The 26,385-nt window shown below is 34.9% G+C and overlaps 1 protein-coding gene across 3 annotated transcripts in view; it reads left to right on the top strand.

Moving 5' to 3' along the window:
- The window catches only part of CSMD3 (CUB and Sushi multiple domains 3), a 731,455-nt gene that overhangs the window by 533,524 nt on the left and 171,546 nt on the right, over positions 1-26,385 (top strand). For all 3 annotated transcript variants that reach the window (XM_059815714.1, XM_059815715.1, XM_059815716.1), the window contains one exon: positions 10,672-10,788. In XM_059815714.1, coding sequence (XP_059671697.1) covers positions 10,672-10,788 — 117 coding nt within the window. The remainder of the gene's footprint in view (positions 1-10,671; positions 10,789-26,385) is intronic.

Genomic DNA, 26,385 nt, shown 5'->3' on the forward strand with positions numbered 1-26,385 from the left:
GCACACACACTCAAAATATTGGCAATTACTTGGAAACCAAGTGATCATCAGTCACCTAAGGAATGATAGAGTTTCATTCTAATATTGTAATAATATTCTCAGATAATTCAAGAAAAAGCTTATTCTTTGTAGCAGCTGTGATTCACTACTAGTGCTGGAAAACTCATTTGGGTAAAAAGACATGCAGATGGGCAGCATACAACATCAAGGATTTTTGGATGGGTAATACACTCATTAAAGCCTCCTCACCCCTAAAATAGTTAGAGTCTTATTATGAAAACAAGATTCAGGAGATGATATCACTTACCAGCTCTCTAATAATAAGTAGATTCTTGGTTCTGTGCAGTTCTAAATGAACTCATGAAGTTGAGTTCTAAGAAAGCTCATAATTTTAACTTTCATCCTCACATTTTGTAGGTTTCTTCATCTGCATAATGAAAAGATGTTTTAAGTATGTCCTTGTCCACTAAGGTTATGGAACAAAAAATATTCTCAGTGAGACCTCAACTGCATTGTCTATCAAATGGCTTAGAAGCAGTCATCACACTCTTCATCACATAATAGGAATGATTCTTCCTTAAACCAAATAAGTAATGAAATATAGTTTAGATATAAAGAGTGCACAGGTCAATAAAAAAATAATACAGAAGCTATATGGTCTCCAAAAAAAAGGAAAAAAAAATCATTTCTGATTGGAAGGGGTGATTATTTCTTGTGGAGACATCTGTAAATCCTTACACATCTTTCATTCATACTTTCTCATGAGTTAATGTCTCAATTCTGCTCTTGTAGCTAAAAAATGTGTTAATCTCTGACTTATTTTTTCTTCTACTTATCTGTCACGTAATGCTCTTTTCCTTTTGCTATCTAAATAGACTTGAAAGACACTGAAACGGTCTCCCCCAGAAGACTCTATTATTACCAATTTTCTTTTCCCTTATTTTTTATTCATTTACTATGTTGGTCGATAAATTGTTTTAAAATGTTTGTTTTCCTCCAGAAGTTCCTTAAATATCCTGTCAAAGCTTTGCTGCAGTTGACTTGAAAAGCATTTTAGAATTTTTATTTAGTTACTGTTTTTCAGCTGTGGAAGCTATAACTCTGGTGTGCTCTTTCAAAGGACTGAACCTGTGCTGAGGCACAGGCTGACTGCAAAGACCTATTCCACCTCTATTTGTTATGAGCAGAGACTGTTTCACTGCAAAGACTTTTATTCTAGCACAAAATATGTTAGACAACGTTTTCTCCTATTAGATGGCTTCATTCTCAGAGCCTGCTACTTAAACTCCATTTTATTTGCAAAGAGAAAATAAAACATTACTTAAATGCAGGAACCACAACCTTATTCAGTGGATGTTTCTGAAGTGAGCCAGACTCCTGGAAATGTATCTCACAGAGTTCTAATGCATTTATCAACTGGAGCCGGAGATCTCTCTGGTGCAGTGAGAAACATGAAGGATCAGGGGCACCTCACAATCCTCCAGCTTGCCTGGGAACACAAAGCCAAAGAGAACTCAGATCCTGTCCCTTGTTCCAGAGGCAAGCAACATTAAAAAAAGTATTTGCCTATTGCAGAAAGGCAATGTGATCACTCAGTGACGCTTTCATGAACCGCATACACTTCCTTCAAAAGTTAAGAAGAAAAAAATTAGTGCATTAAACATCACTTAAGAGTCTAGAAGATTATACCACACTGGAAATTAATTTATACGACTAACTACCTGTTGAATTATTTTTCTTACAGAAAGCTATTTGTTGCACTATTAGTAGAAAAAAGAATAATTAAGATTAATAATTGTCTGCAATTTAACTATTTTAGATTCAAAATTTTCTAGTGCACCTGTTAAACAGGGATTTACCAAGACACCTAATTTCAGCCTAATTTCAATCAGGTTAATTTTTTAGTTTTATCAATGAATTATTAATACATTTAAAATTTATTTAATATTTGATTATGCTTAACTACTAGATATTTTGACATCTACATGCCACAGGCTTTGATAAGAAATAATTCCTGCTGTGTAGCTCTACCCTGACATTTAGAAATGGAAACATTATATAGAATAAGATTTTGGGTTCTAAAAAGTGGGAGTCTCACTTTTCAAGTTTTCTTTAATTTTCTCTCCAGTACTTCGACAATTTAAATAGGAGCACAGGAGGATTTTGCTTTTATGCTTCTGCACTCTACTGCCCATCTAAAATGGACATGAATTAACTCAGCTGGGACAGAAAGAGATATATGTCTAATTTACAGCTAATTGCATTTGTTCAGAAAAAAAAAGGAAAAAGAAATAAGGAAGCAATAATTTTGCAAATAGACGATATTTTGGCTACTTGGATAACGGCCAATATTATGAAGGAGCCATCAGCTGTGTTCACATTCTACAGCAGAAAAAATGTAGGATTTCGACCTTCTGCCACATGTCAGTTCGTATCAGAAAATTCATTTCAGACTTTCCATACACTTGGCTAAAATGAGTAAATTTATTAAACTAATTTTAAGCAACACATGATTTCAGTACCTAAGAAAACTATACAGAACTTTTTAAAATTGTGTGCACCACAGTTCATAAGGAAAAAAGAAATACAATTTAAATTTAATAAACATTAATTATTAAATTGAGAACAAACATTGTTTCTAAAGTTAGGCTAAATCAATTCTCCTTTGTATTTTTTTCCCCTGAATGTAAAAACATATCTGATATTCAGCTGTATAAAATCTGCTTCTCATACCTTCAGAAAGACCATTAGTTTTGTTTTAAAGATTTCAGGGAACGGAAACTGAAGACAAAGTTATTTGGATTTGGTTTTGGTAAAAGGTAAAAGTTGATGAACTGTGAAATAAATCTACATAGGAATAATTTGATTGTGTGATTAATTGCATTTAATATATTTATATATATTTTATGTATAAAATAACAATAAAAGCACAAGCTGAAAGTTAGCTTTAGCTTCTGCTAAATTTTCTTTTGCTTCTTTTTATTGAAAAGAAAGAGGTAGTATGCTCTTGAAATGTCCTCCTTAAAAGGTATCAAATTCTCTTTCTCTGCTAAATTACACAAAATTTGAATTCCTTGGTTCTCTTGGCATATCCTCTTCATTATACATCTTTCAGAAAACTTTTAAATTTTTTATAATTCAAGTCTATGATAGTTTATTAATTTTGGAAGAATTGTCTTTTGTGGGTTCTCCCATTTTGTAGCTCTTTATTAATAAACTTTTTTTCTTTATGAGTTTTACCATTCAACATGAAATACTATCCCTCCTCTTCTAGAAAAAAAAAAAACAGTCCATCACACTATAACAGTTCAGCTTGTGGTTTTAGCATTGCCAGCACCAAGAAAATGGAAGGTACCCCCTTTCTCATGCTATGATCAATTAATATGGCTAGATACATAACCAATTATAAAAAAAAAAGTACTGTCTCTTGTCTGCTTGGATATACTTAACTCATTATGACAAATATTAATATATCTTGTTCTTCCAGGAATCACAAAAAAATTCAATAGCTTCCCAAAAGTAGTTATGAGAATATCTAAAATTAATTGATTTTACTAAAATTGTTAGCAGTGTATTCTTGTCCTATCATTTATGGATGAAAAGAAAAATTCATTTCTCTAATATTTATCTCAATCTACCACTTCATCAAAAAGTGATCAGTCTGCCCATAGTCTCACTCTTCTTTTTTGGAGACTAAACAGAATCACAGAATCATAGAATCACTGAGGTTGGAAAAGACCTCTAAGATCATCAAGTCCAACACCACCATGCCCACTAAACCATGTCCCACAATGCCACGTCCACACGTTCTTTGAACACCTCCAGTGAGGGTGACTCCACCACCTCCCTGGGCAGCCTGTTCCAGTGTCTCACCACCCTCTCAGTAAAGAAATTTTTCCTAATATCCAGAAAAAATTCCTGCTAGATCATAACAGAACCTTTTTTTTTTTTTCTTAAAAATGAAAAAAACTTGATGCGATGCTTCTGCTGAGACTTTACCGCTCTTGAATGGAGCAGAAATGTTACTTTCGATGTCTAATACACGAAAGCCTAGCTTAGAGGTGTCTTGGTCTACAGCAATGTTGTATTAAAACTCACAATCAATATTTGATCTGTTAAGTTTTACTGCAATATCTAGCTAGTTGCTTTTGATTTGGCATTTCTACATTTGCTTTTTTTTTTTTTAAGTTGCTGCTTAGAATTTCTCTGGCTTGTTTTTTTTTGTTTGGTTGGTTTTTATTAATAATGTCATCATTTCTCCAGTTTCTGTTAATGATTCAGGCCCTGCTTTGATAAGTTTCTGAATTTCTGGGGGATTTTGCCAGCTTCTGCTGGCCTCTGTTTTAACTAACCATTTTCAAATACTATTAACATATATTGGCCTGAGCTTCTCTCTCATTTTTTAAATCAATTTTGATTGCCATAATTAAGCTGTGTTGTGAAGACTGAAGAGACAACAGTATGGAAAGCTTCCATATTCTTTACAATATTGTTTTCTTTGGTACTGTTTTCCAGCTGTATAATGGTGCACTCGCTCTCTCTCTGTATTTGTTGGTGTCTTTTTATTTCTAATGTATTTCTGTATTTCCAAACAGCAACTAGAATATATATTTCTATATCAGATTGTCTTTTCCATATTCATTGTATTGTCAAAACAATTTTAGGTGCTTCATCACATTCACTTTTTCAGACTGATATCCACAATAAAAGTATCTGTAATTTGGAAACTGGGAAGAAATCTGTCTACCATTTTTATCTGTTAAGATTTCCTTTGCATGATTTTTTTATTATTTTATTTCCTGGTGGTGATATAGCAGTCACTATATTTGTTTTCTTGTTACCTGTATATTAGTCTTGATTTAACCACATATTAGTCTTGACTTAACCACTACCAGAAAGCATTACAACTGAAAATCTCATCATTTGGATTAAAAAGTATAAATAGAATGACATTATGTTATATCAGACTAGGAAAAACAGCAATCAATTATTTAATATATTAAATTCTAAAAACATACATCATGTCACCAAATAATTATTTTTCTTAACCTAGTCATTTAGATCAACTAAATATTAAGTATCCTAGTCTGGATTTTGAAACTGTGGTCCATTACATAAAAAGTCAGTATCCTGTTAGCAGTTCTTCAAGGCATATTTTTCCTCCTTTTGCAGAGTTAATGCACTGTTATTCTTCATTTTTTATTGTATTTCTAGCTGTGTAATCAAATTTATCTGCATGGCATAAAGCCATATTGTGCCATTCATTTTTAAGCAGTATTCCCCATTGATTCCACTGAGGAATGCTGCTTAAAAATGGATGGTGAAATATGGCACTTAAATCTGCAATTACAATTAAATTCTATTAGATCTTAGCTGTAGAAGCTAAAAAGTAGGTAATCTGAAAGCAGTAGTAGGAATCAAAAGCTTCAAGCTGCAGAAAAAATATTTGGTAGCAAAAATATTCATTTCTTCAACAGTTGAAGAGGTCTGAGATTGATTCTCATACTTATGTAGTCCATTTTTCACAGTTCTTTTACTGAAGATTTTCCTTGTGGGTTCTTTCTTTTGGTTAAACTGCAAAGGCATGATGGAAAACATGAGCAATAAGCACATGGCTTTTAACACTGTAATGTTTTGCTGGAGCTATAGAAAATTTTACTTTATAGCAGTAGTTAGGTGTAGATTACAGGGATCTGTGGTTCTGCTGTGTGATTTTGCCTCTCTGCGGAGATCATCTACGTTTCTTTCACAACTAGCATATTCTGAAATATGAGAAAAGGTGTCGCTGCTGTTGGTAATACATTTTATATTGTATTCTCTACTTACTAATGCATTGCCATAAAGAGGTAGAATTTAGTTCTTTGACAAAGGTGCATGAATACTAATGATCAAGATGAGTAATATTGCAGATAGAAAAGCTTACCAATTTAAGACACAGAGTGGGTGATACTTCATTGTTGTTGTGGGTTGGTCTTTTTCAAGGGCTGCAGGGAGTGCTATTTTGCAAGACAAGATACCATTACAGTAAATTCAGCACACACAGAAAAAGAACTTTTTGCCATTAATGCTTAATAATGTTTCAAGGAAACAGTGAACAATGCATCAACATACTGACTCTTATCACATTCTTACCACAATCAAGTGCCTTTCTTTCCTATTAGTGTCCCATTGCTGATCCTGGAAAGCAGGACAAGGACAGCATACTCAGTAGTATTTTTATATGTCAGAGAATAAACTAAAGCAGAAATAAATATAGGAAGTGATACAGTATTTTAGAGTCTAATAAAACATTATTAAAAAATAGTGGAATACTATTGGAGAATTACATTAGACAATATAATTTGCCTTTTGAACTTTTTTGTTGGTTGGTTGGTTTATTGGTTTGTTTTATTCTGCAGGATTTTTTTCATTTCTAGGGAAATGGTTCTTAGCATTTGTTGCTTTTTTTGTGTTAAGTAACATAGTTTACATTTGTAGGTGTCATGGGTCTGTTAGAATTTTTACTGTAGGTAGACCTTTCAATGCATAGCATAATAATTAGACATGTTGATTTTCACAACCTTTGCTTTTTTAAATATGTAGTTATTAGGAAATGAAATAAATCACTGCACTGTAAAACTGATGCAAAGGCAATGAGACCTATATAGCTGAAATAAGCATAAGTGAAAGTCAATGGGTAGCATTGTGGTAGTGGAATTGTATCCAACCAAACAACTCAATACTAGATATGTTCCAGAGGCAGAAATATGTTTTATTTTTGTATCAAATTAATGTTTTTAATTCACTGTAGCTATGGTTTCATGTCCCTGGATCCATCTTTGATTTCTGAATAGTAATGTTTGGTGATGGTCAGGGTAGAATCTCTTCTTCCTGAAACTTCTGGCATCTTAAAGTAAGCATTTCCTAAAACGTAAGGAAGGAAATATAGTCAGTGAACTCTATGAGTTTACTAAAATAGCAAATAAACCTCTTCCTCCTTCCTGATACATTCAGAAAGGTCCTGGAGGACAGTCTTGCTGCTATAAGGACTAAATGATTTACCACCTAAAGATTTATGAAGTTAAACATTTTCTCAGGTTGCAAATTGTATGCTTATGTCTTGCTTTAAGTTTCCGTTATACTATTTGTTTTTGAGACCCAGGAGTGTGAATTCTTGTGAGGGTAAAGAGTCATTATGGCAGCAGTTGGAAAACAATGGGAGAGACCATACGGGAAAAGGTAAACTCAGAAAGGCAGGGTGAAAAAGTACAGAATGAGAACACCAAGTGAAAGAAATTACTATGAAATACTCAATGCAAGTATTTTATTGTTGCTGCAAGTTAAACTTTACATATGTCAAAGTGACAAATAGTTCATCTCTAAGTCCAATGTGTACTAAGCATGTTGTAGCATAGGCTGCAGGCAACTTTGTTGAGAGACTTTGCACCTAAAGGAGCCCTGCTGGAAATCCTGCTTCCAGCCTTGTACTGTGTCTCTTGTCCTCTTACGTGACCAGATATGTCCCCACAATATAACCACTGCAGATGTATGTTGCTTTCATGGGATTCAATGTGTGGGAAAAATGTTTAGATGTTTCAGACAATGTGTCATATAAACATTTTAATTAATATCAGTTATGAAAAGAAAATGGCATTATCTTCACCTTTTAGAGTCAAAGTTGTTTTAATCAGACTGTAGTATTAATGAGAACTCTCAGATTTTTGAAGGTGCTAAACTGTATTTTGTATTATTTTTTTAAATTGCAAAAATTGCTGGGTTTAATCACTTTTAGAAATCTATATGCATTTGTCAATGAAATTATTTTGTGTGAGTGTTTTTATACCAGCTGTGATAATACTACCTTTCAAATATTGTGAAATATTTTGGCTACATGTATACATAGTTAAATCATAATTCTACCTCAGAGAATCAAGAACACTTTGAAAGTGTACTATTTTTCGTACTTTCTTGTGTGTGACACAAACGTAGTTTCTCTCTTTTCCTAGCTTTAAAAAAAAAATCCTGGTGACAGCACTTTGCTATTACTTCATGTTATCTGTATTACGGAGTGCTACAACATCAACACGTCAACAGTGTTACATATTTAGTAAAGATATAACTCAAAAGTTGCTGTTGATTTTAGATACACAACTTTTAATATCAATAATTTGTAGTGTAAATTTGTAGTCACTAAAGTGAATAAAAACTTGTAAAACTTGTAGTAAATTTTATTTTTGTTTGAAAAATTATGCATGTTAAGCTAATTAATTTATGGAAAAATGTATGTTTATTTAAAAGAATCTAATGGGTTTTTTAAATTTTGTTCTGTTTTAAGCATAGTAGTAGTTTTGTAAAATCACAAATACCTTGCTTAACTGCATAAAAAAGAATAGGGGTATAAAAAATCCAGACTTTATAAGTAATGGTCCACTATATGCTGAGTACTAGATATATAGCTCTTAACTTAAAGTATTGCTATTATGTGCTATTACTTCAAGTTTTATTAAAAATGAAGAGTGAAATTCTGTCCCTTTTGGGGTCAATGGCAATGAATTCAGTAGAATCATAATTTTACCCTGAATTTGCACATTATCTGCAGTATATCTTCTGATTAGGGAAGTATAATAATGATACTGCTGGAGTGGTACAGTATTATTGGTCTTTGTTGCAGTAACTCATTTATTCAACTCACAAACAGTAAAGAAGGAAATGGAGTTAGGGAGAAGTAATAAGCTGTTTGGCGATCTTATTTCTCTTGTTTTAGTGCTTTTGTTGCTCATACTCTTCCATATTCTTTTCTGTTTCATTCAAAATCTGGAATAGAAAATCTTGAGTACTTACAAGCTGGTAAGCAGATCTGTTTTCATCAAAAATATTTACCACATTCAGCTAGTGAAGAGTTTCTAGTTTGTGTTTTTCAAATTACTCAAGGCAAATAAGTCCCTGGATGTGGGGCTCAGCCAAGATTCTATTGCTTCTTGGCAAAAAGTACCTATAAATCTATTACTTAAATATGTTTTCACAAGAAAGCATGAATTTCTGATATTTCACATGATGGTGGATTGAGGGAAGGCACTGAGGTTATTCTTTTAGCCATAGAGAACAATATTACGTGTATGTATGGTAGTCTTAGTGCTTACTCCGTATCTCAGAGTGGGTGCCTATCAGTGAAGCTGTACTGGGCATCACCAAGACTGGGTCCTGACTAATTTGCTAATCTCTAATATATGTGCCACATCTACCACATGCACACACACATGCACAAGCAAAAGTCAAGGTCCTTCTGTTGACCTATTTCAAATACCATGACTTCCACGCTGGCCCATTAAACCATTTGCAAATTGTATATGCAGACTGGAACAATAGGTATGATCTGCTCCTCTTTCAGGTACACAGTTTGTCAAACTGCAGCTACACCATATTGAAAGGAACCTACGTTAATGCAAAGTACAGAAATTCATGCTCAGAGCGATGGGACCTTAAGTTACTAGCATTAAAAGATATGTCCTTTTCATGGTATACTCTATCATACATTTTGTGTGAATTAACTAAAAGTAGTCTTAAAACACATGATTTGTAGCTACACTAATAAATAGCTTGTATTTAGTATGACAAGTAATGAGATAAAATCTTCTGAAATAATAAGAAAACCATCTTTTTCTTATTTAATGTAATTCAGAAGATATTAATGTTTTGAGAGTGTACCACAAAACCTGGATTTTTTTGTGTTTAGCAAATGAAACATTGAGGAGTACTTAGTTTAGAAAGTCAAGTCTTAACAGAGGAAATGAATTTGTTAAATAGATATGTTAACATTAAACTCATTAAAAAATGTTTTATAGTCCAAAAAGGTTAGAAGAAATATTCTAAACAGGTGCCATATTCTTGACAATAGATTAAACTACTAAATTACAAAGCGTGTATGAGAAGCAGGTAATAGACATAGGAAAACACCAACACTGTTTCATATAAATGCACCTGAACATCTGATGAAGAAAAAGAAGAAAAAGCACTGTTTCTTGCTTGACAGTTTTAAATAAAGCCAAATGCTAACTTCTGTTGTTAACCTTAGAAAAATACATTGTTGTAGTAAATACCATTGTTATTTATCTGCCATTTTATCAAGTGTTATAGCTGTTAATGGTAGAATAAACATGACGTTTGTGTGATAAAGTGTTTGCTCATAACTCTATAATGTTTTAAATAATTGAGATATAAATAAGTGGTACATCATGTTCGGTTAAGGAATACTGACTTTCTTATTTGTGTAGTTCTACACATTATTTTGGATTATGAGTCTATTGGCACGAGTAAGAATTTACTAGTGTGCAGAAGGGCTGCATAACCTATGCTTTTATCAGAGTATAAAGCATCATACAAATGAATAATAGTTTTGTATGTTGTCAATAATAGCATACAGCATATAAAGCACATCATTATTTTATTAAGATGGTTGATAAATGGTAAAGAAAAACAGTAACTGATATGGAAAACTGCAGAGTGCCATCAATTCTCTTTTGGTATTTGCAAAAGTTGTGCATACTCAGTAATTCACAGGATATATAAATTTAATCCAGTGTAGAAGTGTAATAAAATTTACCATAATAGCATATACCAACATACAAGGTATCACTTTAAAGTTATTTTTTTCTGTTATTATATTATTCAAAACTGATTATATTCACTTTCTAGCACCCTGTGGAAGCCGGTCAACAGGCTCTGAAGGCACTGTATTATCACCAAATTATCCAAAGAATTACAGTGTTGGTCACAACTGTGTTTACTCTATCACTGTTCCTAAGGAATTTGGTAAGTAGATCTGGTCTCATTCATATATTTTTGTTGCTTGGATATTTTCAACAATTCTGGATTATTTGTATGATTGCTTTTACATTAAACATATTAATGTGAAAAAGCTGTTTTAAGCTGATATTTCTGTTTATACTTTTTATCATTTTTATAGTGTACTATTTTCTCAAAATGCTTGTATTTACCATTATCTTTTGAAATTACTGTTGTTCATTTATTTTTGTCTCACTGTGACAACCAACATGTAACTTAGAATATTGCTGTGATGCTAGCCAAATATATTAGTGGTAGCAGTTAAGGTTTCTTTTCACCCAAGATCATGTGCCAAGGCTCTAGAAAGTGTAGCATAGCTCCAGTAAGTCCACATAAGCAGGGGAAGCAACGTTTGTCTTAAATGTATGGTTATATTGCTCTCATAATCCTTGGCTTCTCTGCATCATGAGGCAATGGCACAGTCTTTCCTGAGTAATTAAATTAGAGCAGCATGCATCTGTCCGGTTTTTGTAGATTCCCAGATCCTCCAGCAAAACTTCACTCCCATCCTAACATTTTTTGTGATGACTACATGAATCTTTTAAAGATGTCTTCTGTCCCCCACAAAGACAGGGCTTTTACAGCACTGTTTTTATCCCTCTGGATTTATGAATTATTTTATCTCACTTTATTATTAAACAATGCCTGTGATGACAGCTGATAGTTTGTTGTTCACTTTGAATCCTTGGTAAGCAGTATGCCACATACTGAATATAATTTATTCTTTAAATATCTGTGCTTCAGATTTATGCTTGGATAAGTAGGACTTTATTCTGACCCACTGCTCACATTTCAGTTCGTCAAATAACAGGTGCCTGGGGATGGGCATGGGTATTTATTAATCTTCTGTCATGTTGATTCTGCAAACATTTTATCCAAATTAAAAACAATGCTTGAACTGCTGTGTATCCATCTGTCATACTCATGATGTCTGAACTCCCTAATATCTAACTAATTTGTTCTTATGTATAGCAAAGAGGTGCATAGGCTACTACAAAATAAACAGGTTTTTAGAATTATTGTCTCCTAAGCCATGGGAATCTCTACTTATTCCTCTAGAACATTTAGAAAAAATTAAATACATTTGCACAATTCTTGATTTATTTCTAGCTGTTACAAACATGCTTTTGATCTAGCTAATTCGTTTTAGATAAACTGGAAGGATTATGTCCTCCCATTTCCATCAAATCTGATATGCCTTAGTTTATGACACAGATGTCAACATATAAAGTGTTAAATTTGCTACAATAAAGGATTTAAAATGTTAGTGCTCTGTACTTCGTGTCTTTGACATTCTAGATGGAAATGTAATTTTGTGATTTCTGGAAATAAAGACAGAGTTCACAAAACAAAACATGGAAGGGGGTAAAAATCCCACTGTTCTGCATAGTTACTTGGAATAATTTGATAAATACTCATTTTCTTTACACACATCATTTTCTTTACACACTAAGCATGTTAAGAACAGTATTAAGGAATTCTGTTTGATCCTTTCACAGTGCTTATACAAAAAAAATATGCTCATATGAAGAAGGAAAATCATGGTTTAGATATGATTAACCCTGCCATACAAGGATTCAGTAACATATTGGGGATATGATTATGATAGAGTATACATCATTTCTCTCGAGCTTTTTGGCTGTCCAACCTCGGGATAGACCTTTACTCTTTTTCTTGTGTTTAAACAGCATACTTCGACAATTATGCCAGATACCTGTAACATATATCATCGAAGTATTTAACCCACTTTTGTGAATACAGAAGACATGAATGCTTGTGTGTTGAAAGAGAAGGGTAAAAAACATACCTGGCAGTAGCCATTCAAAAACGAGCATGACATGACACATCAAATAGACCAAAACAAGTATTTCCATTTTAGATTGTTTTTTTCAATGATAATCCTACAGCAATAGGGAGCAGAATTCCTTGCATCCAAAAGCTCAAATTTTACAGTTTGAATTATACAGTGGTGTATTTTTTTTGTAAGTTATTTATACGGGTTTTTTTCTGACCCATGCTCTTTCTCTAATCTATTGTTACTAAAATTATTCCAGTAACAACCATTAAGAAAGTCAAAGTAATTTTGGCAATCGATTTAACCTAAGATTTCTACACTCAAGATAATTATTTGTCTCAGTCTGAAATTTTAAAGATTTCTGTAATTAATGTGTTTTAACTAATTGCTTTCATCTCTATCTCATCACAATATATTCAAGTGCAGTTGCAGAGAAGGATAGCCATAAATTTTATGCTGAGCTCTTTAAGATCTGTTTTAGGAAATTATTACCTGTAACTATTATTTTGGGTCCTGATAGAAGACATTGAATTGAGAAAAGAGTCTTCGCTTGCAGTGCTTGATACGGATTGTGTAGGGATCACTCAGGAACAAAATGGTCCCCAAAAAATGCTGGCCTTTGTGGATAAAGACATCAGATTTCGTCTTGAATTCACTTCCTAATGTGCATCATGACATGTAGATTTGTCAGAGATTATTCATAACAACAAAGAGTTGAAACAAGCTGTCGTGGTTTAACCCCAGCTGGCAACTAAGCACCACACAGCCGCTCACTCACTCCCCCCAGGTGGGGTGGGGGAGAGAACCAGAAGAGTAAAAGTGAGAAAACTCGTGGGCTGAGATAAAAACAGTTTAATAGGTAGAGCAAAAGAACACTGCGCGGAGAAGCAAAGCGAAAGAAGGAATTAATTCACCACTTCCCGTCGGCAGGCAGGTGTTCAGCTATCTGCAGGGAAGCAGGGCTCTATCACGCGTAGCGGTTGCTCGGGAAGACAAACGCCATTACTCCGAATGTCCCCACCTTTCTTCTTCCTCCCCCGGCTTTATATACTGAGCATGATGTCATATGGTATGGAATATCCCTTTGGTCAGTTGGGGTCAGCTGTCCCGGCTGTGTTCCCTCCCAACTTCCCGTGCACCCCCAGCCTACTCGCTGGTGGGGTGGGGTGAGGAGCAGAAAAGGCCTTGGTGCTGTGTGAGCCCTGCTCAGCAGTAACTAAAACATTCCTGCTTTATCAACATTGTTTCCAGCCCAAATCCAAAACACAGCCCCATACTAGCTGCTATGAAGAAAGTTAACCCCATCCCAGCCAAAACCAGCACACAAGCTTTTTGGAGAATGAAGGGGTACTCCAGCAAAGCTGCTGACATAAGATAATTTAAAGTAATTTTCCTAAAGAAAACAGCAAAAACTCTTCTTTCATAATCTTCCCTATGGCTCCAACTTTCAATATGAAATATGGCATTCAAATATTTGCTGAATGGAACCTCTTCAGGAACTATTTTGGCATCCAATACAGTATATGAGTTCCTATAATAGAGCACAGTTTAAAACCAGCTAAAACCAGGTCAAAATAGAAAAAACCACAAGCAATGGAATAGCATATTCAGTGTGTACAAGGGAACTGATTGGCCTGGATTAGTTTTTGATGGAGTGAAAAGAAAAGCTATTTCATGTGCAGCTTTTCAGGTTCTCAAACTCAAAATTCTGTGGAACAGTCATTGCAGTGTGGACTTTTTTTCAATGTTCCATTATTCTGTCATGCAGAATCACAGTTGCAATATTTCATACCATGACAGGTTTAAGCTAGAAGATAAATGATTCACAAAAGCACACAGTATGCCACAGGCAAAATCTTTTGTAAACATGGAAGACTCATCTTTTTTGACACTCTCCCACTGATATTTTAAAATGGTGTAATGATCTTTAATTCTTCCACACTGAAATCCAGCACTGGTTACAATTAAAATGCAGATGTTTAAGATATTTTTTTTTTTCCTGATGCACATAAATTAATTTGTATGCTCTGCTCTGCATAATGGCATCAACTATACTTCTATTTAAGTTAATATTTTTAACAGTAAAATAAATTTTATATCTACTTGTCTCAGCCAATGGCTTTCCTTTCTGTTACAGCAAAAAGATAGATTGAACATTCACAGTAAGGTATTTCAAGTGTGGCTTGTGAGCTATGCTATCAGAAAATAAGGTACTAATTCTCAGTGGCCATCAAAAATGATAAAATTTAAATCAGAGTTCTTTTTTCCTACAAAGAAGCTAAAAAGCATGTATATAATTGGGAAAATGTCTAGTTCCCATGGAGACTGTACATGTACTTTACATTTACAGCAAGATACAATATTAAAAAAATTGTAAGCACTTTATTGATAAACATGACATTTTGGGACAAGATTTCTTAGAATTTTGGCAATGAAGGTAGACCCAGTTTGCTTACTATAAACAGGGAAGTTAAAATTCACTATTCTCTTCAATTCCTGAACAACTGGCTTGTATTCACAGACACCTTTCTATCACACAGTTATACCATTTTCAGCTTTTCTTTGTGTCTTTTCTTGAATTTCTATGTTATGAGATAGCCCTGAATTATTGTAAATAAGCAACAGAGAGAAGAAACAAATAAAGCCAAACAGCAGGGGTTTGGTGGTCGTTGTTGTTGTTGTTATTATTATTTAGATTCTTGAAAGAGTAAGTTTTTACAAATACTGGAAGGTACATGTGCAACTTTTATTCTGTCAGTGAAGACACACATTGAGCAAATAATGTTGTCAACATGTGTTTTCTGTTAGACAGCTCACTGCATCTAGAATTGTTAGACAGCTTAAAAGCCATGTCACACTGGAGTTATTTCAGTAGTGTTTGATTTGATTTCAAACTCAGTTTACATTTGGAAAGAAAAAAAGATAGGCAAGGACAGAACAAATGTAGCAGAATGTCCCAAATTACAACCTCACATCAAGAGGGAATAAGAACCAAATGGTATTTATGATAATACTTAGCTGCATTAAAGTAAAACATTTGCTTTTAATAACTTGAATCCATCATCACTGCTGTGTACATCTTATTTTCATTTAAGAAATGTGGCAGACATATATAGACTGACGTTTTTAAAATGTGGAGGATTTAACTCTCCATCTTAAAATGGATGGAAATGTCTAGCTGAATATCTAGCCTTAATATTTTTAACCATGAACTAAGCAATTATTGAATTAAGCAATATTTTGCTGAATGGGAGGTAGAGATGATAGAGGATGATCTGAAATATCAAAATGCTACCATGGACAAGAATCTTATTCTGTTTCCTACCCACTTTTCATACAAGTAACCAGTTCAAAGTCAGTGGGACTGCATTGTCCAAACAATGATTACTTGTCAGCAAAATGGAGTGAAACCACAAAGACTGCTCCAAATGCTTGTATGCCCAACTGTATAAAGGCTCAAGACACTAATTTCAGGAGAAAGGGACAATGATCCAGCTTGTACCATGTATTTTATAAAAAGTAAGTCAGCCCACCTTTCCTTCCCAAAAAGAGAATGACTTTAAAACCACATGACTTCCAAGAAAAATGACCATTATTTATTTATACATTTTGAAAAAGATTTTTTTCCAGGTAATCATAAAACTATATTACTATCACTTCATATAGAAAATAAAAATATTTTTAAAAGATTAATCACTTAATCCAGAAATTTAGTGAAATTCAATTCAGTTGAGCATGATAACTAGTTATATTAGGAGTATGGTACTTCAGTTTTCTCATTTATTTTCTCAGTTTTCTGAAGTATAGAGTGAACACCATGTAATACTGAGGATGTACATACAAATATTTTTTATTAACAACAGGAATAAGTTTTTGCTTTATGAGTAAAACCAATAGATCACAGAATGCGCACGCCCCTTTTCCTTTTTTCTTGGCATTCTTTCAACTCTGTTGCCCTGTTGTCATGTCTCTTTTTAACACCATTCTGTTAATGCAAGATTTTCAAATGTTCTTGTACTAGCATCCGAAAACATTAGAATGATGTTTAGTAAATTCTTAAAATCAAGCTTCGAGAGCTGAGCATTAAAAAGTATATGGAAGTCCTTTTCTGCAATTTGCTGCAGTCAGCTAGCTAAGCTTCATTCAAAAGTACATAAACAGCAGTGATAGGATTTAGAAGTTTCAGCCAGAACTGCGATGTCATTGTGCAAAGGGTCTCAGGCAGGCACAGAACTGGTATTCATCCCAGAGATGATAAGCCTAATTAAAGTAATATGCAATCAGACATAAAATTGGCAAAGTATTCTTTCTTCTTTTTTTTTTTTTTTATGATGTATTATCAGTATGGAAAGGAAACATTTGCAACATTGGTGTAAATGTTGCTTTATGTTAATTTAGCTCATTGCCAGAATATTATTTTGATTTGAAAATTCTCTTAATGGACTTAACTGTGGCGGGTACATGTCTTTTCATTTGACTCTTTTGTCAAGTTAATTTTAAGAGTTAATGAAGAACACTGGAGGAGAATAAGAATGGAGTCAGGTTGCCTAAAACCAGAAAAATATGTAGGTTGTGTACATTGTGCTAGAAACAAATAATACACCCTCCCATCCCAATGGAAATTAAATATTCTCAATGTGCATTCAATACAGCTTGAATGACTGAACATAAATTTATTTTCCACTATTATTTTGATTAAATAGAAAAAATAAACTATTTATTTGAAATGTACAATGCATACTTAATGCACTGTTCATTGCTTCCTTAAGATTATGTATCTATATAATAAAGGCAATAAAAATGGGTAGAATCTGGCTCATTGTTTTGTGTGAATTTTAGCAAGAAAAGAATGTACAAGTGGTGAGCCAGAAACCTAAGAAAACTTAAAAGTCTATCTTCTGCACAATAAATGGACATAAAAAGCTTAATGGAAAAAAAACTTTATCCATAAGGGTAAGATCTGGACATTTGGAGTCAGATGCAGTAACATGATTTGTGTTTTAATCTGTATATTCCAAGTGGGGATGCTCTAAATCTGTGAATGTATCTTGTCTTGAAGAGTTGCCCTTAAACATTGCTGATTTATGTGCATATATGTTTTAGGCTTGCATGCAAAGCAAATAGGTGTATAACTGTTTGGTGGGATACGTTTCCTCTTGGTTTAGTTAGGTACCTAACTATGGAAGTTAGATATCTAGCCTAAGCTATTCAGATGCTTGCTCTAATGAACAAAGAGAGATAGATATTCCCATGACATGATTCATCCCATCTAAAACATTTATCTGCAATTTTTGGAAGGAGGTACATTCTTTGTAATGTGAAAGAAACAGCACAGCCTCATTTTGTCATATTTGTTTTGGCAGCTACTGTGGGTTAAAGTAATCAGAGAACGTTGTTGCTAGTGTAATCTAGTAGTCCATGCTAGCGTAATCCAGTAGTCATGTTGCACACATATAGCTTCATGATTTTATCTTGCAAATATATGGTAAGGCTGGCAATTTCAGATACATTTCAGTTAGCAGCCATTTAGGGGCTTGAGCTTGGATGATTCAAATTCAAGCTTTACTTAGTGATTCCTCATCCTCAAATCTTTTAAATCTCACACTGGAGGTGAACAAAATCTGTGTCTTATTATTATTTTGTGTATATTAGACAATAGCATTCCTGCTTGCTTAAATGTTGTAGATCACATACTCAAGAAGAATTTCAGTTGATGGCCTGCATTATGTTAGCTATTCCATGGGAACAGGAAGCCATGGCCTATAGCCGGTCTACACAATGAATACATAATGGATTTATGTTGCCATCTGGAAAAAGAAAATGAAAAGCAGGATTAGTTATATGTTGGAAATATTTTTTTTCTGGGTTTTTGTTTATTTTTAGCAAGTATTAAGTATTTTCTTCTCCAGAATATATCATAAATGTATCTTAAAGTGCTATTTAAAATATAAATATTTTCAGAGTTTGGTATAAAATGAATTATAATGCAAGAATTTAGGTTACATATGCATACTAGGAAAATTATTTTCCCATTGATGTAAAAATTTTTTTCTTTGAAGAATATTTTACAAGTTTTAACAAGGTTGTGCCAAATATTTTTATTTTTCATTATATTTCAAACACAGAAAGCAATAATACTAACTACTTAATTCAGATATGAATAGGCTAGTAACAATGTATTGTATACTGAAGATACCTGGTAGATAGTGAATGTATTTTTTATCATACGGTTAAGTACATATGAATTACTGTGCTACCTGCTCTTCATAAAAATAGCTGGAGATTGCAGTCTAAGATTTTGGGAGAATAGAGGTGAGCATTAGTTGTACAATTATTAACTTCTGGTTTGCTTTTCTAATTCAAAGCCAAGTTTGTGTCATTCAGATGCTGACTAGATAATTTAAAGAAGCACCAGAAGGTCATTTCACATCACTTTGCACTTATCTATGAATCTCCTAGGTTTATGAGAGGAAGGGCTGGCAGGTTTTATATACACAAACTCACAGCTGGGTAGTATTTAATTCATTGGTTCAGTGCTTAACATGCTTGCCAAGTGAGCAGAAGCCAATAAAAAAGTCACTATAGGGTAACTTTTAAAGGAGATCACACTATTAAATGTATTTTTGAAATAAAATTTGAAGATATTTATTATTATATTTACTTAATATGACTTGAAGTCACTTTTTCAATGCTGCTTTTAGATTTTTTCAATAAAAATTATTAGTTTTGGCTCAAATATTAATGATTTTTTTGAATATAATAATGGCCAATTTAATACAGACTACTAAAAAGTTTAAGCTATTGAGTTTGACTATAAAGATATGGCAACAGTATAGCTGTCTTTTTAATAACCAAATAACAAAGTGTCATGATGATAAAACTACATCTGTGGTCTTCGAAGAAATTCATAGTTTCACAACAAGTAAAATAATTTTACTATGATGGCAATGAATTGATGAAAGCTTTCTAAAGATTTTTTTTCTTTTTTTCTGAGCAGTGTGACTCCAGCTGCTCCAAATACTTAATTATCAAACCCTGTTCACAGAAAACGCTGTTATTAAAATAGCTGAAATTAGTCTGGGTTCCTGATTCCAAATGACAGACGACAGACTATATTACATTTGTCACTTACATGCTTTCCAATACATGTTACTATCCTGAGGAGAGACTGGGTGGTGGCAGATATTCTAAACAATTCTGGTTTTTTGTTAGGTTCACTTCTTAGGACAGGATTTAAGTACTTTAGCAGCACAGTACCAAAAGCTTGCATCACAGCTGGTTAGGTCCTTTTAACATAAAATTATATTAATAATGAAGGTGTAATTTTTACTCTTAATCTCTGTATGAGTGGAAAAACTGCTTTCTTACTCTTCAAGCCTGGCCAGCGTGGGGTTGATTAGGTGGTGCAAAATTGCTTACTTCTGACCAGCAGACTTCTAGGATTCAGGAGCATTCTCCCCCCGCCCCCCCCAACATCTGTACTAGATGGGAGCCTTCCTCGTTCCTTCTGTCGGAACAAGGCCGCGGTCCACCTCAGAATTCACCTAGCTGCGTGTGAAGCCAGGCAGAGAACAGGTAAACTCTGCCTGGAGAGCCTGACTCTTCAAGGATTAGCTAGGCTGAGGAAAATTATAGTTCTGCTCTTCATTCCTAGGAAGTACAGATAAGAAAATAATCAAGGGAAAGTGGTTACATCAGTCTTTCCTGATGGAAAAAAGAGCTCTTACAGCTTGTGATTCTTCTAGAAACATTAATTTTGCATATATGACTACATAAAATTGCAGACAACTGGAAAGGCTAACAGTGCTTCTATTTAGAACAAGATCTAGTTTGTCTGATAGGGTACACTTCTCAGATTATAGAAATGAATGAAGTTTCAATTTCCCTCAGGCTAAAGAGTCTAAAAGTCTATTCACCTACTCACCTAGTTCTTTAACTAGTGGGCTATTCAAAATTATTAAAAATGCAAATCATACCAGCCCCACAAACCAGTCTAGACTTCATCTAAGCAAATGGTGTTCTACTGGGGGGATTGGTAGATTTGGCCTTATAACTCAGATACTAAGTTCTTGAAATAACTCTTCCTAACTTCATAAAAGGAATGAATAGTCGTCATTACTTAGGTGTTCATAAATATCATTAGCTTTCATTTAAATCACCTGAAAATTTTTTAAGTAAAATGTGTTTTCAGTAATCACTAGATAAAGGCTATTGGACCAGGCCTTTCTTTCTCTCTTCCTCCCCTCCCCCTGCCCTGCATTTTCCTGCCTTTGTAGCTGCAAAAATCGATAGGGAAGTCATCCTAACAGAACAACTGAGGAATCTCCAAGTGCCTACTCCCTGATACAGAAGTTTCACTGGTTGGCAGTAAGAGACAGAGAAACCTGGCCAGGGAATCCATGAGGAGTCATTGTCACCATTGCCAAGTTTCCATCTGGAAGTATTCTGCTATATTTCAGGGAAGGAGTTTGTTAGGGTCAGTCTAGGATCAAGAAACTGCAAAAAATCCGTTTACAAAAGCCTTCTGCTTATAAAACTTTTCAATATTAGGCCCTGCTCATGTAGTTATAACCCGTACTTCTTACCTTTCCTTTTCATTATATTCCTTTGAATATAAACCATTCCTCTCTCAAGTAAGCTTGGTGGTTGTGTTTACCACTCTGTACACAAACACAATCTTCAAAGATTCAGGATTTATCTCAGTAATTTCCCTGTAATTACCTTTGTTAAGAAAACAAATTCAAAAGTGTTTCAATCCTCACTAAACTTTGCTTTGTGTTTCTTCCAATTGCAGTCGTGACTGCAGAAATGGGTGATTATTCCACACTCTTAAAACAGAATCTCTGAGCACTCTGTTTTACTGAAGAAAGGTTGTTTTTTTTAGCTGTTTGCTGTTTGTATCCAATTATTTTTTTATAGTAAATTAAAAAGAAATATTCTAGTTAAACTTGCGATACAGCTGAATTGCATCTACTCTATTAACTACAGTAAATTTCAGGAAAATGTGATTAAATCCTCCAAGGAAAAAAAAAAAAAACAACTTGGAAGCCAGACTCTTGCATACATTTTGTAGTAAAAAAAAAACCTTTTTGTAAGAGTTTAGAATTTGAAATGTATTTTGAGAAGTCATTCAAAGACTGTCAAAATATGGCTATTTGGTGAGAGGAAATTGCTTTGAGTTGCTACTTAGAGAAGATGTTGAACTTCTGTTTTGGGGGCAGGTTTGCAAAGCCAGTGAAGGATGATAGTCTATTGTTTCTGATAGGTTCCACCTAGGGTATATCAATTAGGCAGGAGAATGGAAAAGGACTATCATTCAATGATTACAAGGGATAAATAGCAGAAGAAGTGATGGGAAGAACAGGAAAAGTAGTGTATATACTTATGTATGGATACATATGCATGTATGTTGTCAAAGGGTAAAGCCTCCCTGAAAGCAGCACTCAGCTAATGAGACTTGCCCAGCTCTAACTGGTTATATGAGTGTTGCATGCACTGGGAAGAAAAAGACAAACACAAACTCTGTTATTGTCATGGGGTGAGACCTACCCAAGAACACTGCTCAGATGAAAGACACCTGTACCACATCTGCCCAGGTCTAATAGATAAAATTATTCCAGTATGTGCAGAAAAGAAGAAAAAAAAACCACAGACGAACCTTGTGAGAGAGTTACCCTAGGGGGGAAATGGTATGTATAGGCAACAGAATGTCAGGCAAGACTCAGACATGTCAAGTGTTTGGTGCAAGTATTCTGTTTCCCTGCGTGTATGATACCAGCACACAGCTTGACCAGAGGAGCTGGTGTCTTGGCTGTTGTGAGTGTGAAGTTATATATATGTCATAGAACAGAAATCTTAGACTTTCATTACCTACTTCTATCCACTACATTACCCATCCTGGTTTGTAAATGTAAATGTATTTGGGACTATATGTCATTGGGTGGTGTGGTTCTCTTGTTGTGACTATCATACCCTGAATTCCACTCTAATGGTGTACATATTATACGTAACATTGGATGGCCCTCTCTGCTTTTTGCTTTAATGCTTGAGGTCTGCATAGATCCACTTGCACTGTTTAGAAGTTACCATAGTCAATCAGAAATAGGCTTCTACAAAAACTGGTTTTTGTGAGGATTCTTTTAATGATTGAATCACCAAGTTAAACTGTTATTTCTCCAAACCATCTGTTCCTCCTGCTCTCTTCCTCCTTTTTCCCTTTCCCAGTCTCTATAAAGGACTGTGGATCCTTAAGCAAACTGTTTTGGCTATACCTTCTTGTCTATACTTTCAGCGGTGGCATCAAGAGGATAGTAAAAATCCTCAAAATATTAACATGTACTATTAAGAATTACTAAAAATGTTGAGGCTTCATATTGTGTTCTATAGAGAGGGAAAATCTTGTAATAATATGACTTTGATGGTTATTTGGTATAAGTACTTTTGACCAATGTCTGGCAATTTACAGGAAAAAATATTAAAGAAAAGTTCATGTCTTCATTTTGTATGTCATGTCCAATTAAATATTTAATTTTAAATTCATTTTTATGATCAAAGTATACAGTTAAAACCTGAGATTAGTTTAATATACCTCTAAGAGAAGCATGCTTATTTTTATTTACAATCTTATGCTACTGATCCACCTTTCTCTTCTTTTTCGTAGAATCCTAGACTCATAGAATAATTTAGGTTGGAAAAGAGCTTTAAGATCATCAAGTCCAACTGTAAACCTAACACTGCTTAGTCCCTAAGCCCCTCATCCACACGTCTTGTAAAAAGTTCCAGGGATGGTGACTCAACCAGCTCCCTGGGCAGCCTGTTCCAATGTCTGACAACCCTTTCAGTGAAGAAATTTTTCCTAATATCCAATGTAAACCTCCCCTGACACAACTTGAGGCCATTTCCTCTTGTTCTATCTCTTGTCACTTGGGAGAAGAGACCGACACCCACCTCTCTACAACCTCCTTTCAGGTAGTTGTAGAGAGCAATAAGGTCTCCACTGGGCCTCCTCTTCTCCAGGCTAAACAACCCCAGCTCTCTCAACCACGCCTCATAAGGCTTGTGCTCCAGACCTTTCACCGGCTTTGTTGCCCTTCTCTGGACACGCTCCAGCACCTCAATGACTTTTTGTAGCGAGGGGCCCAAAACTGAACACAGTATTCGAGGTGCGGCCTCACCAGAGCCGAGTACAGGGGCATGATCACCTCCCTGCTCCTGCTGGCCACACTATTTCTGATACAGGCCAGGATGCCATTGGCCTTCTTGGCCACCTGGGCACACTGCTGGCTCATCTTCAGCCGGCTGTTGACCAACACCCCCAGGTCCTTTTCTGCTGGGCAGCTTTCCAGCCACTCGTCCCCAAGCCTGTAGCGTTGCCTGGGGTTGTTGTGACCCAAGTGCAGGACCCGGCACTTGGCCTTGTTGAACCTCATACAATTGGCCTCAGCCCATCCATCCAGCCTGTCCAGATCCCTCTGCAGAGCCTTCCTTCCCTCAAGCAGATAAAAACACCCACCCAACTTGGTGTTCTCTGCAAACTTACTGAGGGTGCAGTCGATCCCCTCATCCAGATCGTTGGTAAAGCTATTAAACAGAACTGGCCCCAGTACTGAGACCTGGGGAACATCACTTTTGACTGGCCGCCAACTGGATTTAACTCCATTCACCACAACTCTTTGGGCCCAACCATCCAGCCAATTTTTTACCTAGCGACGAATACACCTGTCCAAGCCACGAGTCGCCAGTTTCTCCAGGAGAATGCTTGGGAAATCGTGTCATAAGCTTTACTAAAGTCCAGGTAAACAATATCCACAACCTTTCTCTCATCCACTAGGCGGGTCACCTTGTTATAGAATGAGATCAGGTTAGTCAAGCAGAACCTGCTTTTCATAAACCAATGCTGACTGGGCCTGATCGCCTGGTTGTCCTGTACGTGCTGTGTGATGGCATTCAAGATGACCTGCTGCATAACCTTCCCTGACACTGAAGTCAGGCTGACAGGCCTGTAGTTCCCCAAATCCTCCTTCCGGCCCTTCTTGAAAATGGACATCACATTTGCCAACCTCCAGTCAACCGGGACCTCCCACATTAGCCAGGACTGGTGATAAATTATTAAAAGTTCTTCTTGGGCGAATTTGTATCACCCTGTTGAAATCAGATCAGTCAGAATTAGTTTATTAATATGGAAGAGGAACACAAGTGTCTTGTATTACTGTGGTATGCCTTTTTTTTTTTTCCTTTGTTTCTCTTTCCTTTTTTTCTTTTGGGGGAATTGTCTTTTCAGTTGGCAAAGTTCTTTCTCAAAGATAGTCTCATAGTTATGAACTTTACAGGTACTTAACTTTTGGATTTGGGCTTATTTATTAATTTAGTTATACCTAACATACAAATATTATTAGTGTTTCAAAAGTGTCCCAAGCTGTACTATAACACATACACATTTCAATTTTCTTGTGATTTTAATGGCTGTGCTTAAAGTTTTCCATAGCATCTGTCACTGCTTCATGAATATCCTGCACATATGCATCACTAAGGTTATTAGATGGTTTGGATGCTTCCATTTGGACTTTTGGAAGCTCAAATTACTCCTTTTTTGAGTTATGGGTTTGCTGTTTATTTTGGGGGGTGGGGGGGTGCATAACTGAAATTTTCGGTGTAATTGCAACCTAATGAGTCATAATATCAGTGAGGTTTTCATTCTGATTTCTCTGGTGGTTTAATTTCCTGTCATACCGTCCAAAACCAGATCTGAGAAATCTTAGCTCATGCTATGATTTGGCATATTTCTGCTGTATCTAAGGAGAATAAATTTTCTTTTCATATTATAGCTTAAGGAGGTGTCTAAATTTTAGCATTAGTAGTTTAGAAGATCAGACTCTGAACTGAAATAGGAAGTGCACTAGAAAATACAGACCAAAGTCTGTTACTGAAAATTGTAACCAAGAAAACTCTCCAAACTGAATGAAAGTTCAGAAAGCCAACATTGGTTTACTGCAGTGCTGGTCGCATGAGGGATTTTTCCTCCTAACATGCACACCGGGTTAAAATCATGACAGGTATTTAAAACAGTTAACAAAGTTAGTTATGCCTTCTGTCCTACCTCTTAATTAACTATTGGTTAGTACCTTTTTTACTTCACCTTAAAGATACAGTTCTCTTTTAATTCACTATGCATGCCCAAAGAGTAGCAGGCTTATTTGGGTTGGGAGTGTTTTCTAGCTAGGAGGTGTGGTTTTCACATTATAATGAGATTATAATGAGGCAGGTTAACTTTAGGACACTATTTTAGCACTCTGTTCTATTTTACTAGAATTCGTCCTTGTGTTAATCGTTATTGCTAGTTAGTGGAGAGTTAGTGGAGACAGTTTTTATCTTTAATATGTCTAAATAGCAGGTCCATTCATTACGAAATATCTTTTTTCCATTCTTTCCATTCTTTTTCACTTATTTTTGACCTTCTGTTTTGAGATGTTCTTTAACACAAGGAGTGGTGTGATGGTAATGCTGAACCTCAAAAATGGAAGTCATCTAGTTTTGTTCACAGGGGAAGCTTTTAGTGTTGTAAATTCAAATAATTGGTATATGTGTTGAAATGTGTGGTAAAATTCTCAGCTGAAAGGAAAGACAAGGTATTCTACTATATTGACTGTAGATGAATACAATTTCCGCTAGTCACTCAGGATTATAAAGCATTTTTATTCATACCACATTGATAAATGCAGAGAAACTAACATGAATTAAAAGAGAGTCATGAATTTCTACAACTTTATAAT

The sequence above is a fragment of the Gavia stellata genome, chromosome 3 (genome assembly GCF_030936135.1).
Source record: "Gavia stellata isolate bGavSte3 chromosome 3, bGavSte3.hap2, whole genome shotgun sequence".
Taxonomy (NCBI): Eukaryota; Metazoa; Chordata; class Aves; order Gaviiformes; family Gaviidae; genus Gavia; species Gavia stellata.